Source organism: Leucoraja erinacea, chromosome 28, assembly GCF_028641065.1.
Source record: "Leucoraja erinacea ecotype New England chromosome 28, Leri_hhj_1, whole genome shotgun sequence".
NCBI lineage: Eukaryota > Metazoa > Chordata > Chondrichthyes > Rajiformes > Rajidae > Leucoraja > Leucoraja erinaceus.
In genome coordinates, this window is record NC_073404.1 from 10,578,475 (window position 1) to 10,594,384 (window position 15,910).

The following is a 15,910-nucleotide window of genomic DNA, read 5'->3' on the forward strand; positions in this document are numbered from 1 at the left end:
TTTCATGTCTTAGGAGCAGAATTAGGCCATTCAGCACATCAAGTCTACTCTGCAATTTAATATTTCCCTCTCAATCCCATTCTTCTTCCTTCTCCCCATAACCCCCAACACCTATACTAATCAAGAACCTATCCACCTTAAAAATATCTATTGGCTTGGCCTCCACAGCTTTCTGTGGCAATGAATGCCACAGATTTACCACCCTCTGACTAAAGAAATTCCACCTCTTCTCCTACCTAAAAGTCCACCCATTTATTCTGAGGCTATGACCTCTATTCCCAGACTTTCCTACTGGTGGAAACATCCTCTCCATATCCACTCTCTGGCCTTTCACTATTCAGTAAGTTTCAATGAGGTCCCCCCCTCATCGTTCCAAACTCCAGGGAGTACAGGCCCAGTGCCGTCAAATGCTCATCATATGTTGACCCAATCACTCCTGGGATCATTCATGTAAACCTCCTCTGGACCCACTCCAACACTTGCACATCCTTCCTCAGATATGGGGCCCAAAGTTGCTCACTAAATGGTAACACCAAATGCAGTGGATGAGATTAGAGGAGGTGCATGTGAACCCCAGTCTCATCTGGAAGGACAGCTGGATGGATGGGAGAAAAGAGGTATAGGATTAGGTAGACAGAGATATCAATAAAGGGAAGAGGCATGTCAGAGACAATCCGAGTAAATTTGAAGGCAGAGTGGAAGTTAGTGGCAAATTTAGTGAATCAACAAGTTATGCATGGGTTCAGGATGCATCCCCCAATGCAGCTGTTAATATAGTGGGGAAAGAGTTGGATGATGGTGCCGATGTATGTTTAGAACTTGGTTAAATACAATATTTTTCAACCAATAATGATTTATTCTCACAGCGAGCTTCAAGCCTCGTTTCAGTTGGAACAACATCACACCCTAGTGACTAATGTTACCATTTTTTTGAAGTAGGTTCTGAAAGATCATCTTTTAGTTTTTATCCTCTGGAGAAGGAGAGGAAATCTCTAGCATGTCACTCAATTCCATTCCCAAGGGGAAAGGAAAAATCATAGGAAATCTCAAGCAAACCTGTTTGACCACACGAGGGCAGTGTAGCCACCCTGCATTGTCATAAAACTTTGATTTTGCATAAAATATATTTTAAATGCTTTTCAAATGTTTGTATCTTACTGGAAGTGCAATAACATTTCAATATTAGTCATTATCAGCTGGAAATTATTGGTTTATAACCACAGCAGCATTACCAATTGATAGCATCTGCTTCAATGCTGTAGCAGATGATTACCTTCCCAGATGGAGTAATCATTGGTCTGCAGCCTCTTGTTTATGCCCTGGTGACGATTGTATGAGCTGCAGTGTGAATCTGATCACCTACATGATGAACAACCCAAATAAATAAGGTGCTTGTGCATGCACAGTGAATATCTTTAAAATATTTGTTCTAAAAAAGAAACCTTTAGCTAAAGAGAAAATGCTTTCAACTTCTTGACCTAAACATACAATGGAAAAATAATTTACCTTCATACCCAAAGTTGAACACACCAAGTCGATGATGGCATTAAGTTGGTTGCTATGGAAATACATTGCAACCAAAAGCAGCATCTCACCAAACGAAGCAGAGACTCCTGTAGTACTGAAACATAAATAAGAAAACAGTATCAATTCCCTCATCTAATTGGATAAGGCATTATCCCTTCATTGTGGAAGGAGAGACTGGAGAACAGAAAAAACATGATCTAATTTCCAACGTGATCTGACCGATCTAAAAAAAATCATTCTATATAAGTACTTCTCCTCCCTGCAACCCCCCCCCCCCCCCCCCCCCCAATTTTGGTGCTCCATTCCTTCTCATCAAATGCTGAAGTTGTGAGACGCGCTAGCAGGCTGCTCCTAGAACATCGTCAACAGCGTGGGAATTGGCTATCTCAAAATGCATTGCACAATTATTTTGGGAGCCTTTAAATATCAAAAGCACTGCATATTTGTCATTGCTGAAATGGACAAATATCTCAAAACCAGAAGAGGAAAGTTCAGAATTGTACAGACATTCGATTTTCTGGTCTCTAAAAAAAAGTGCTTGCACTGATGAAGAACCCACCCACAACCCAAGGACTTTTACATTTGAACAAACTCACTTTTAGAACATAAGAAAAGCAACAGCCAATTCACACAGAATTAAATCTGACCCTGCAAGGTGATAGTATCCACATCATCTTTTGTGCTTCATTGATACTTTAAAAATAATTCTAACTGACGGGATGAATATGGCATTAGTTTTATGGTTCATCTAAGAAACGAATCAGCATTCAGTTTACTAGATACGACACCATAATTTACAATTAAAAAATGAATTCCAATGGTGCTCGATTATTTTTTGCAAAAATGGTGCAGCAACATTGTTTCAAAGCATAAATATGTAAAAATTGATATCTGAATTGCATCACTTTAGAACCATTTTGAAAAATGTAGTAATTTTGTTAAAGTTGCATCACCTTTGTCTCTGGGCCAAATGGAAGTTTTAACCCAAGATCTGATTTAATTTGTAAACTGTAGAGATATTATTAAAATGAAATTGAAAACATTGAGCCAACAGTTAATCTTACCTTTCAAAATATGCTTCTTCCCTGATCATCCAGCTTAACCACATAACTGTTATTTGCTCCTGTTCAGGCGTGCTAGAAACAAAATTTAAGTACGAAAGTCTGAACACCAAGCTGAAATTTGTATGATTAGTCTTTTTTTTTTTTTCTCAATAATAGTATCCAAATAGTTAATCTGCAAGTCGAATCGATAATAAAGAAAGGAAACAATATGCTGGCATTTATTTTGAGAGGGTGTGTATACAAAAACAGGAATGTAATGCTGAAGCTCAACAAGGCGCTGGTCAGGGTGCATTTGGAATATTGTGAGCAATTTTGGGCACAATATCTGAGGGAGTCCAGAGGAGGTTACAAGAATTATCCCAAGAATGAGAGGGTTAACATATGATGACCATACGAGTACACATTGGGCCTGTACTTGCTAGGGTTTAGAAGCATGAGGGGACGGGACCTCATTGAAACGTGCAGAATAATGAAAGGCTTGGATAGAGCGGATGTGGAGAGGATGCTTCCACTAGTGGGTGAGTCTAGGTCTAGAGGTCATAGCCTCAGAATTAAAGGATGTTCTTTTAGGAAGGAGACGAGGAGAAATGCCTTTAGTCAGAGGGTGTTGTATCTGTGGAATTCTTTGCCACAGAAGGTTGTGGAGGCCAAGTCAGTGGATATATTTAAGGCAGAGATAGATAAGATTCTTGATTACTAAGGGTGTCAGAGGTTATGGGGAGAGGGCAGGAAAATTGGGTTAGGAGAGAGAGAGAGAGATATCAGCCATGATTGAATGGCGGAGTAGACTTGATGGGCCGAATGGCCTAATTCTACTTCTATCACTTATGAAAACTGGACGATTCCCACACCAGAATGATGAATTTAATACATTTTATTAGCCAAGTATGTATACATACAAGGAATTTGCCTTGGTGCTTTACTCGCAAGGATAACAACACGATACAGTAGACAATTAAAAATAAAACGTTACAATTTAACATGTGAAGAATAAAAGTAAAATACCAGAGCTAAAGGAGGCTACAGACTTTTGGCTGTTGAGTAGAGCTGCTGCTCGAGGAAAAAACATCTCGGACCCGCTGACCCACAGCATAGGAGCACCGCAAGGCTGCTCGTGTTTTTATGTCTGGCTGTGGATGCTTTGACAGTCTGGAGTCGCCTCCCAGAGGGAAGTACTTCAAATAGTTTGTGGTCAGGGTGAGAGGGGTCAGGGATGATCTGACCCGTTCGCTTCCTGGCCCTTGCAGTGTACAGTTCGTCAATTGGGGGTAAGGCTGCAGCCAACAACCTTCTCGGCTGATCGAATGATGCGCTGTAGCCTCCGGATGTTATGCTTGGCCGCAGGAAGTACATCCTTCGTTGGGCCTTTTTGACTGTGGAGTCGATGGTTGCCGCCCATTTTAGGTCCCTGGAGATGATGGTTCCAAGGACTCCACAGATGTGACAGAGGTGTTGATGATGAGTGGGGGGCGGGGAGGGGGAGCTCTCCTAAAGACTACAATCAATTCCACTGTCTTAAGCACATTGAGCACCAGGTTGTTGTGATGGCTGTGTGTCTCCCCCCCCCCCCCCCCATGCTTTGAGACGTGGGGGACAAACCCTCCCATGTTTTCTTGTATGTCGAAATGTAGCAGGCCTATTCTTCGGCCTCTTTACCCCCAAAAATGCTCCCACCCACCACGGAAGGAAGCTAGTGCTACACTCTTGACAATTAAGCCAGTGCTAACTAATTACCGCATCATGTGTACGTACGTATATGTCATGGCGCATGGCCTTGCAAGGCCTGGCCTTCGAGAGTAATGAGAGATCTGCAGATATCTGATCGTCTATTTGATTCAGCGGCGGCCAGAATGGATCGGCGGCACGCCGACAGGGTCGTAGCTTGTCGCGGGTGGACGCAGGTTGACCGGTTGTCGCCTGTGTGGTCATAGGTTGTCGAAGGTGGACATCCTAATGGGTCGCCGGTTGTCGGTAGCTTGCCGTAGCTTGGTGTCAACTAGGTGGTAGGCTGTTGTAGCTTGTCGTAGACATTGTCTAGTCATCGGGCCGCCAGGAAATTGTGTGCCCCCCTCATGTTTTAAAAGCAATTTCCGCCCATATGCCAGGCACAGTCAACTGGGAGAGTTTGGAGTGTAGTACCTCTGGCATAATGGTGTTGAATGCAGAGCTAAAATCAAGAAATAAAATCCTTGTATAGGTCCCCTGGCAGTTTAGGAGCTGGAGGATGAAATGCAGGCCTAGGTTGACTGTGTCAACCACTGATCTATTGGCCCGGTATGCAAACTACAGGGGGTCCATATTTTTTGTGATATTTTTCAGGTGGGCCAGCACAAGTCTTTCAAGGGTTTTCATGATTACAGAGGTCAGTGTGACAGGCCCTGTAGTCATTCAGACCAGTAATCCTTGGCTTTTTGGGTACAGGAACAATAGTGGGGACTTTGAAGCAGGTTTGCAGAGACGGATTGACTCACTCTTCTGTCATTCGTTTGTTACTGAGACATGCAGGAGGTACTTCAAGCATAGACAATGCAAGTTAATGGTTGCAAGAATAAATACAATAATCTAAACAGCCTTTTCCTTATTTGTTCCCAAATGAAACTGCTTTTACGTTTGTGTTACTCAATAATTGCAGAAAACAAAATATAAAGATCACATACCAAGAAATCATTGCAGGATAATTATCAAATCAGGAGGTTCTACTTAACTATAAAAATAAGTGAGTAGGCGATCCTTTAAACCCATAATTAGATTCTAGCTTTAAATCTCTTTCCCTGCTTATCGATTTAAATTATTATTAATCATTCAGAGTTGACAACAGCTGTCGAATGTGGATGTTGACGTTGCCTTGATATATAACGTGCATTGGGGGATAGATCTATAATTAATTGCTGGCAAATTCTTAGCTCAGCATATACATTTAAAATCAAACATCAAAACCCACCACCCTTTGGTTACAATCAGTGTTGTGTGCTTTTTATTTTCCTTCACAATTTCCTTTTCTCATAGCTTGATGGTACAGTCTTGCCATGTTATGGTTAATTCTCAAGTACCTGTATCAAGTAAATTCTTCATTTGTAATTTTTTCTTTGGAGCCACGTCTGACCTGCTATCACCATACATCTTGCTCCATCATAGGGGTCACGAAGTAATTAACTGCATGGGTAACTTTAAGTAACTTGTATTGCAACATGACCCAACAACAGACTTGACTTACCTGACTAAACTGGGAAATGCTAGCAGCATGCAGAACGAAAGGGACACAAAACGAACGCCAGCTGGGGTTGCTGGTGGACGGCTTGTCATTAACTGTAGGAGTTGTTCAGCTTCCTCATCCGTGGTCCTAGATGACAAGATTACATGCAATGATGCAATAGATTGTGTAGAACGAAGATGCAGTTACCTACACACAAAGCTGGAAAGCTGTTGTATACTGGATCAGAGATTGCAAAATAGTGCAATAATAGCATTCCAACTTAACAATGGACGTGTAAACTATTATTATTGTAGACAGCAACTGGAAATGGTGCTTCAATCATATAGTGCATGGTGCCGTGTGCGATGGCAACAATGGGAGGGCGTTAGAACCCAAGACCGCGGACAGGGTACATGTAAATTGCCTTGGAATATCAGATAAATGTGATAATAATGGAAGGATAGATTGGAAAATGCACACCTGTGGCCATGGTGACAAAGAAACCAAATTGATTTGTGTTCTTTGTTCACATGAAATAACAAGTTGAGATTCACTAACTCAAGAGCAGCAATGGAACATCCATCTATTTGGAGAGGTGGGATAAGATGTATAGTCAGTAATACTCAGTTCAGTTTAGGAAGGCATAGATAAATGGCGATTCCTTCCACAGCAAGGATCTTTGGTTCCAGTTTCTGTAACAATTATGTGCAGTTAGTGTTAATTATAGAGAACACAGCAGGTCTATCCATGGGGGTTATTCTTCTAGAGACTCCCCAAGCAATATTTTCTTCCAACTATTCTGATCATTTTGAAATGTTTCTATATTGGTCACTTTCCATTGCTGCACTTAAGTTCTCACAAGGTTATGTCATCCCAAAAGGACCACATTTTGACTGATCTTCTTTTAAGATTCAGATTCAGATTCAACTTTAATTGTCATTGTCAGTGTACAGTACAGAGACAACAAAATGCAGTTAGCATCTCCCTGGAAGAGTGACATAGATTATGATTTCAATAAATAAATCTATTTACATGCATACATGTTTGATGATCACGCACCATAGGCATGTGCGTGATCATCAAGCAATGGAAATCAACTCATTGTCATAAACACATTTCTCACAAAATCACAAGCTTGCAAGACTTAGAATTGAAACTCCCACAATTATGTCAGCTGATGTACATAAGGAACCAAAGCTTTAACTTTGCTAATGTATGGTTTGTTGAACGAGTTGGACACTTTCCCCTCACATGCTTGTATAAAAATGAATTGCTTGGCTAAATTCCACACATTGAAATATATGTATGATGTTAATTCAATGCCAAACTACAAGATTAAGATAGTCAGAAAGTCATACAGCATGGAAACAGACCCTTCACCCCAACTTGCCCATGGCGCCTAAGATGCCCCATCTATGCTAGTATCTTCTGCCATGTTAAGCCCATATCCCTCTAAAACCTATCCTCTCCATGTACATGTCCAATTGACTTAAATATGAAAAATGTGGCAAACATCTGGTACACAATGTTTCCAACTACTTACAGTGCCCTCCATAATGTTTGGGACAAAGGCCCATCATTTATTTATTTGCCGCTGTACTCCACAATTTGAGATTTGTAATAGAAAAAAATCACATGTGGGTAGAGTGCACATTGTCAGATTTTAATAAAGGCCATTTTTATACATTTTGGTTTCACCATGTAGAAATTATATCAGTGCTTATCATAGTCCCCCATTTCAGGGCACCATAATTTTTGGGACACAGCAATGTCATGTAAATGAAAGTAGTCATGTTTAGTATTTTTGTTGCATATCCTTTGCATGCAATGACTGCTTGAAGTCTGCAATTCATGGACATCACCAGTTGCTGGGTGCCTTCTCTGGTGATGCTCTGCCAGGCCTGTATTGCAGCCATCTTTAGCTAATGCTTGTTTTGGGGTCTAGTCCCCTTCAGTTTTCCCTTCAGCATATAAAGGTCATGCTCACTTGGGTTCAGATCAGGCGATTGACTTGGCCACTCAAGAATTGACCATTTTTTACCTTTGAAAAACTCCTTTGTTGCTTTACCAGTATGTTTGGGATCATTGTCTCACTGTAGAATGAACCGCCAGCCAATGTGTTTTGAGGCATTTGTTTGAACTTGAGCAGATAGGATGTGTCTATACACTTCAGAATTCATTATGCTACTACCCTCAGCAGTTGTATCATCAATGAAGATAAGTGAGCCAGTACCTTCAGCAGCCAGATGCCCAGGCCATAACACCCCCACCACCGTGTTTCATAGATGAGGTGGTATGCTTAGGGTTTTTGGCAGTTCCTTCTCTCCCCCATACTTTGCTCTTGCCATCATTCTGATACAAGTTAATCTTCGTCTCATCTGTCCACAAGACCTTTTTCCAGAACTATGGTTGCTCTTTTAAGTACTCCTTGGCAAACTGTAACCTGGCCATCCTATTTTTGCGGCTAATCAGTGGTTGGCATCTTGCAGTGTAGCCTCTGTATTTCCGTTCATGAAGTCTTATGCGGACAGTGGTCATTGACAAATCCACACCCATAGAGTGTTTCTGATCTGTCGGACAGGTATTTGGGGATTTTTCTTTATTATAGAGAGAATTCTTCTGTCATCGGCTGTGGAGATCTTCCTTGGCCTGCCAGTCCCTTTGCGAAAGAGAGCTCACCAGTGCTCTCTTTCTTCTTAATGGTGTTCCAAACAGTTCATTTTGGTAAGCCTAAGGTTTGGCTGATGTCCCCAACAGTTTTATTCTTGTTTCTCAGTCTAATAATGGTTTCTTTGACTTTCATTGGCACAACTTTTGTCCTCATGTTGATAAACAGCAATAAAAGTTTCCAAAGGTGATGGAAAGACTGGAGGAAAGACGAGGTCCTGAGCTCTCTTATACCTGCATTAGGAGGCATTTAAACACCCCTGAGCAATTACAAATGTGAAACCATGGGTCCCAAACATTATGGTGTCCTGAAATGGGGGGGGAGGACTATGTATGATACAGCTGTAATTTCTACATGATGAAACCAAAATATATAAAAATACCCTTTAATAAAATCCGACAATGTGCACTTTAACCACATGTGATTTTTTTCTATTACAAATATCAAATTGTGGAGTACAGAAGCAAATAAATAAATAATGGGTCTTTATCCCAAACATTATGGAGGGCACTGTAGCAGCATAATGTACCATTGTGACTTTTGACCCATCTCCAGTCAAGATGGTGAAACAATGTATGCATTTGTATACTTTCCAGACTGTCTCTCTCTCCCTTTTTCTAATAATTCAGTAGTCTATGTCACACAACCTTGGTGTAATAGCCATAAAACAATAATCTCTACCCAGTACCCTACTAACACATTATCTCAGTCCATACTTGAGGCCAGCGATTCCCATGAGTGCACAGTACAGTCGCAGCATTGCGCTGGCCTTCACCACGTTTTCTTCCTTCAGTGCCGAATACACTGATATGTTGGGCTCCATATCGGTGTCTGCTGTGTCCTCACCAATGCGACCACTGCTGACCGTTGGGAGAATTGCCATTAATTCTAGTAGCAGCTGTCGCCTCATCTGCCACAGCACTGAACTGCTGCGTTCCCGCTTCCGCTAAAACAACAACAATTTGGGGTAGATTTTGTTATTGTCACGTGTACAGTATAGTGAAAAGTATAGTTTTGCATGCAATCCAATCAAATAATATTAGACACAAATACAATCAAGGCAAGTGAATAGGTAAGGGAAAGGAAAAAATACAGAGTGCAGATTATAGTACTAAGCAATATACTGCAACCGTTCCATAGACAAAGTCCAATGTCCATAATGAGGGAGGAGAATCGGTCAGTACCCTAGTTTATGGAAGGAATGCTGAGAAGCCTTATAATAAAGGGAAAGAAACAGTTTCTGGTAGTGTGCACTTTCAAACTTCTGTTTGTTCTGTCTTACGAGAGCAGGGAGAAGAAGGAATGATCATAGTGGGAAAGGTATTTAATTATGTTGGGTGCTCACCCAAGGCAGCATGAAGTGTAGATGGAGTCAATAGTGGTGAATCTGGTCTGCGTGATGACTGGGCTTACACTTTTACTAGCAAAGGGAAAATCTAGCAGATTATTAACCAACCTATTACAGAAAACTGGCATTTACTACAAAGGGCAGTAAAGTAATTAAAACATTTACATCAGAATCTTTTCCCCAACAAGTCTCATTATCCATGAACGACAAATCAAAAGGCAGAAAAGTGTTGACTCCACCCTCAAAGACTGCAAGAAGTCCAATTTTATTTTGTACTGAAATACTTCCTCGTTCTCAAGACAACCATCAATAGCAGCTCAAGTCCATACAATGCCTTTCATAATGCAAAACATCCCAAAGCAGGAGCATGGTCAGAAAACAAGGGATACCAAAGAAAATATGTAGGAATCGGTGAAAAATTATTGCGTTTCCAGAATTGCCTTAAAAGGAGAACACAGGTGGAGCAAAATTGGATAGAGATGACATGACTCCAGAATGTTGAACACTCAATGGGCTGTAGAACTGGAGAAGGAAGGATACAGAGATGGGTACAACAGATCATTTTATGTAATGGTGAAAAATTGTGAAAGTAATTGTGAACTGGAAGCTATTATATGCAATGAACATCGAATACATTGATGAACTGAAATGGTATCGTCAATGGTTGAGATGATGTGAAAAAATTGGAAGAAAATATTCCTGATCCGAAGCAGCTGAAGGTAGTGGCTAACATTGGAGTACAGTACTGAAAATTGGAAATAAAGTGTGTGCAGAAAAGCACAACATGACATTATTTAAAACTAAATTATGGCAATAGATCATATAACACATCAAGCCGACTCAGTCTATATTATTATGCATGATTTTTCAAAGAGTCCTGAAAATTAAAAAAAATAAAATAACTAAACTAAAATTTAAAAAAAGTATTTAATCTTTTATAGATCTGTTGATGTTCTGTCTAATAAAATGCAACTTACTTTTTGAAATCAATGATGTAAAGCTAATTCATCCACAGCCACCATTCGGCCCTTCAATCAATATGATCATGGCTTATCATTCAAAATCAGTACTCCGTTCCTGCTTTCTCCCCATATCCCTTGATTCCATTAGCCCCAAGTGCTATATCAAACTCTCTCTTGAATGCATCCAGTGAATTAGTCTCCACTGCCTTCTGAGGCAGAGAATTCCACCAATTTCCAACTCTCTAGGTGAAAACGTTTTTCCTCATCTCAGTCCTAAATGGCCTACCCATTATTCTTAAACTGTGACCCCTGGTTCTGGACTCCCCCAACATTGGGAAACTTTTTCCTGCATCTAGCCTATCCAACCCCTTAAGAATTTTATATGTTTCTTCTATAAGATCCCTTCGCATCCTTCTAAATTCCAGTGAATATTTGCCCAGTTGATCCATTCTTTCATCATATGTCAGTACCACCATCCCAGTAATTAACCTGGTGAACCTATGCTGCACTCCCTTGATAGCAAGAATGTCATTCCTCAAATTAGGTGATCAAAACTGCACACAATACTCCAGGTGTGATCTCACCATGGTCCTGTACAATTGCAGTAGGACCTCCTTGCTCCTATACTCAAATCCTCTCGCTATGAAAGCCAACATGCCATTTGTTTTCTTCACTGCCCTCTGTTTCTTACCTGCTGCCCGTTGCGGATGAACATGCCAAACCAGGTCCTCACTTTAGCATTAGTTCCCAATAGTAGGCCACTAACAAATGACACTAGGTCAGTCACAGTATCTTCAGAGCCATCGTTCTTGCACTGGTCCAGGGTTAGAGCTATTCCAAGGCCGGGGAGGTGGCATTCTTCCACCTAGAACGTAATAAGATAAAAGTATGAGAAAGCCCAAGAAGGCTATTTAATATATTCTGCTCACAATCCATGTACAATTATTTTAAGATAAGCTTTGCACTCCTCCAAGCGATTCTCTCCTTCAGTGCGTACTCGTTTCCCTTCCTTACCTCAAGCAAATATGATTAGTAGCAAAGAGGTTTTGTTTTTGAGTTATCATTAAATTGAAAGCATATTTATTTATCAAGCATGGCATTTTAGTGTTATTTAAAACATCAAAAATAGTTAATAGTACATTAACAATAGTTGCAATAGATTAAATAAAGTTTAATGACCACTGAAAAAATTGATTCATCATAAATATACTTTTTTTGAAAAAATTAGTAACCTGTGGCGGCACTGGGTGGTGGGTCATGCACTATACATAACCTTCAGCTTGGGGGTGTCACTTATCCCGGTAACGAGAGGTAGGGGTCACGGGTTCCCCTGGGGAGTACTTAAGGTGTTAATCACGTGCGTATGGGCTTGGTGAATGAGGAGAATTAGTGTAGCAATAAAGGACAGTATTTTCGGCCAAACTTCGTGTCTGCCTTGTTCTTTAACAGACAACTCCGCGTCCACTACAAACCCAATTTTAAATAAATAAAAAATATTTTTCAAAACTATACTGGGCCATTAAAACAGTTGAATATAGTTTCCAGTTTCACACCAAAATGGAATTATTCAAAAGGTAATCCATTAATCATTTTGCTTGCCAACATTTTTTTTTAAACATTAAAGGCTCCATTTTAATGGTAATATTTCATTCTTGAAACATTGTGAAGATCAGCAAAATATAGTTTAAATCAATTAAAAAGATTGCAGTTATTTTTTTTTGTATGCAATTTGTACTTGAAATTCCTCAAAACATTTGCAATTCTTCGATTTTGGGCAACGTATTAGTGTAACTTTGCAAAAATTCTAGATAATCTCCCTCTTGTTCTCAGTCATTAGTCCCAATAGATAATTATTTTTTAAAGGTGCCAGATTATACTAAAGCAAACGGCCTCTTTTTAAACAGAGCTATTTAGGTTACATCCCACTAACCTGGTGGTTTAAGTTTTCTGCCTCACCATCTTTTCCAGCGGTTTCAGACACACACCATTCCGAGTCAATTTGAGCAAATGGTGAAAGGCTATACTGCTGGAGATTGGTTAAGCAGAAGCAGTCCAAGAATGACCATTGATATACAATGCCAGGCACCAGTGGAAATGGCACGGCTCGGTGTGACCGTGGGAACATATCCATGAAGAGGGTTTTGGCAGAATGAGTGCACAAGTGTAATGTTGTCTCTTACCACCATGGCTCGGACATTTAAAGCCTGCGTAGGATTCATCTTGCATAGCTGTCGAAGTGCCTCGGTTCTACGACGGCCCCCAGCACTCTCCTCATCCTGCCACTCACCATTTTTTATTAAGCCCCTGCAAACTGATGAACAGAAGCTCTGTGTTACACCCAAATTCACAATATCAGAAAGGAAATAATAAGTTGAAAAAGAGTGCAGATAAATATAATTTATACATTTATATTTATTAATTATCTTCTTTCTTCCATCATGTGAACTTCTCCCAATGCTCAGCCCCATTTATGGCCAAGCGGGCGGATAGATGACTTGCTCCAAAACCTAGAGGGGAATTCCTTTCTGTAATTTCTTTTTTAAATGGGGCTAATTTGGATCTTATTCATCAATAGTTAAGAATAATAAATCACTGTTAAGTATAATTGCATAATTTTGCTTCTCCCACAAGAGCCTACATCTGTGAGATTGTTTTTCTCCCCATCTCGGATACCCGAGTAAATGATCTTGGCAAAACCAATGCTACTAGAGACTTTAGTATAATCACATCGCCCTGATTACAAGTGGACTATTGGGCTTTTTAAACCCGTTTATTACAGTGTTGACTTGAAAAGACATTTACCTTCATTAAAACTGTCAGGGACATTTGCTACCAACAAACACATGAACCAGGATCCATTTTTTACATGCAGCAAAGCTTCTGCTACTTCAGTAATTGGCAATAACGATGGGAGCTCTGTGGAACGAAAAAAGAGCTTCATACAAATTATTTTTCAACCACAATTTAAATATCCTATACCAAATTGAGAGTATTATTTTGGAAAATTAAAGTGTTCTTAGCACCTCACATAAATGTGGATACATCTATTATTTTTCATCAAATGTGCAAATATTATTAAATTTTTGGCACTGGTTTGGACGATGAGCAGACCAAACGACGACCCCCCCCCCGCCCGCACACACAAACCCTAATTAACCCCCCCCCCCTTGATTTTATATTATTATTCATTCGCTCCTTTTACCCCATAACCACCCTATCCACTTAAGCATAGCCCCCAACTCGCAGAGAGGGGCAGTAACAGAGAGAGGAGCATAGACAGAGGGAGAGGGGGGCTGGAGTGGATGGGGGGGGGGGGGGGACGGGGACGGGGGAGGGTGGAGGGACAGGGGGGGGGGAGAGGGGGGAGGGGGGAGAGGGGGGGACAGGGGGGGAGAGGGGGAGAGGGGGGAGAGGGGGGAGAGGGGGGAGGGGGGGAGAGAGGGGGAGGGGGGAGAGGGGGAGAGGGGGAGAGGGGGAGAGGGGGGGGGGGGGGGGGGGGGGGGGGGGGAGGGGGGGGGGGGGGGGGGGGGGGGGGGGGGGGGGGGAGGGGGGGAGGGGGGGAGGGGGGGGGGGGGGGTGGAGGAGGGGGGGGGAGGGGGAGAGAGGGCCGCTGGGCCATGTAACTCGCAGCTCGTGGAAAACAGTGCGCTTTGAAAACTCATAGATAGGTGCAATTTTTACCTGCTTGAAGGATACACAGCACGTCTGCAACTTCATCTAGATACACAGGACTCTCAAACAGTTCTGAAGATTTCATAAAAAATTCTCCATTTGAATCAGATACCTTAAAAATACAAGCAAGAAACAACAGTGACAGGTAAATTAATTAAAATTTGTTTTCAAATTATCATCTTTTGATCCCTACTTTATGGAATCCTCCCAACTGAACACGTGCTACGGATTTCCTCAGTTGGTTTAGGCTCGAAGATGGTTAGTTGTTAAGGCAGTTCAAGTATGTCAGGAAACCTGGACTTCAATGCACTCAAAATTAGGAACTGAATGCCTGTCGGTAAGGATGGATGTTTTAAATTCCACTACAATGTTCAGATAATTTCCTAAATAAATTCCTGTCAATCAACATTGTATCACAATTAACTTAAAACACATGGGACACAGAATCACTTGTTACAGGTTTCCAGTTAGAAAAGCAACCATTCACTACCCTCTTATCTTCGATTAATCAACCGACATGCTTGTATCCATTGTGTTTTAACCTGCCCTGCAGGACTCTGTCAAAAGCCGTACTGAAGTGCATGTAAACACGTTTTATCGTCTATTCCTCCGTATCAGTCCCTGGCTTTCCAAGTGAACATAAATCCTGTTTCTCAGAATCTTCGACAACATCATGCACAATTTCAAGGCCTATCCCTACTGCTCAATGTGAAAAGAGACTGCGAGCACGTGCTGGTAAAGTCTGCAGGACGCGGTTGGAGCGACCCCAAGCAAGGGATCGACTCTGATGTTAAGTCCGCGGTGAGACTCAAAGTCAGTCCGAGGAGGCCTCCAGCTCCATCGATGTTAGGCTGCAGAGCAACCAGAGATATGACAAGGAAAACAATCGCATTTCCGGCAAGGTAAGAAACTGAAAAAAAGTTTCCCCCGACCCACTACCCCTTCCCCCACATAAAACAAACCGTAGAACATTAACACTAAAAATAAAAAAATAGACGAAAAAACAGACAGACTGTTGGCAGGGCTGCCAATCGTGTGGCGCCCCTGTCAGGAGATATATTTTGATATACAGTATTTCAAAATGTTCTTCGGCAAACAGTCAAATTTGCATACTATAGCATGCTGCAAAGATCAAATTATATACATGATCAATTAGTCCTTTTCAGCAATATTTCACGAAACATTAAAATTTTCCAATTCAGTCGTTCTCATTTATTCATAAAATGCCCTGAACCAATCATGAACTTCAATGTGGACAATGCTATTCCTGAAGAACATTTTGTTTTAGCCACACAGCAAAGCTACGAGTGTGATTATTTGTGGTGTATGTCAGTTTCTACAAGAAAGGGTTTTATTTTCTAATTCAGTGATCCTCAGCATGCTCCACCATCAGCTAGTTCATACGTATACATTTTAGCCAAGGAAAACTTTAATCTTGTGAAGGATCTCAACGCACATTCTGGATGTAGTATGGGA

General features: G+C 41.2%; 1 protein-coding gene across 1 annotated transcript in view; it reads right to left on the minus strand.

The window, feature by feature from the left end:
• ints2 (integrator complex subunit 2) overlaps positions 1-15,910 on the minus strand; it is a 51,315-nt gene that overhangs the window by 26,444 nt on the left and 8,961 nt on the right. Inside the window, exons 4-11 of the mRNA XM_055657708.1 lie at positions 14,444-14,546; positions 13,565-13,678; positions 12,943-13,073; positions 11,454-11,627; positions 9,169-9,398; positions 5,806-5,931; positions 2,592-2,663; positions 1,507-1,621 (exon numbers count right to left, since the gene is read on the minus strand). Coding sequence (XP_055513683.1) covers positions 1,507-1,621; positions 2,592-2,663; positions 5,806-5,931; positions 9,169-9,398; positions 11,454-11,627; positions 12,943-13,073; positions 13,565-13,678; positions 14,444-14,546 — 1,065 coding nt within the window. The remainder of the gene's footprint in view (positions 1-1,506; positions 1,622-2,591; positions 2,664-5,805; positions 5,932-9,168; positions 9,399-11,453; positions 11,628-12,942; positions 13,074-13,564; positions 13,679-14,443; positions 14,547-15,910) is intronic.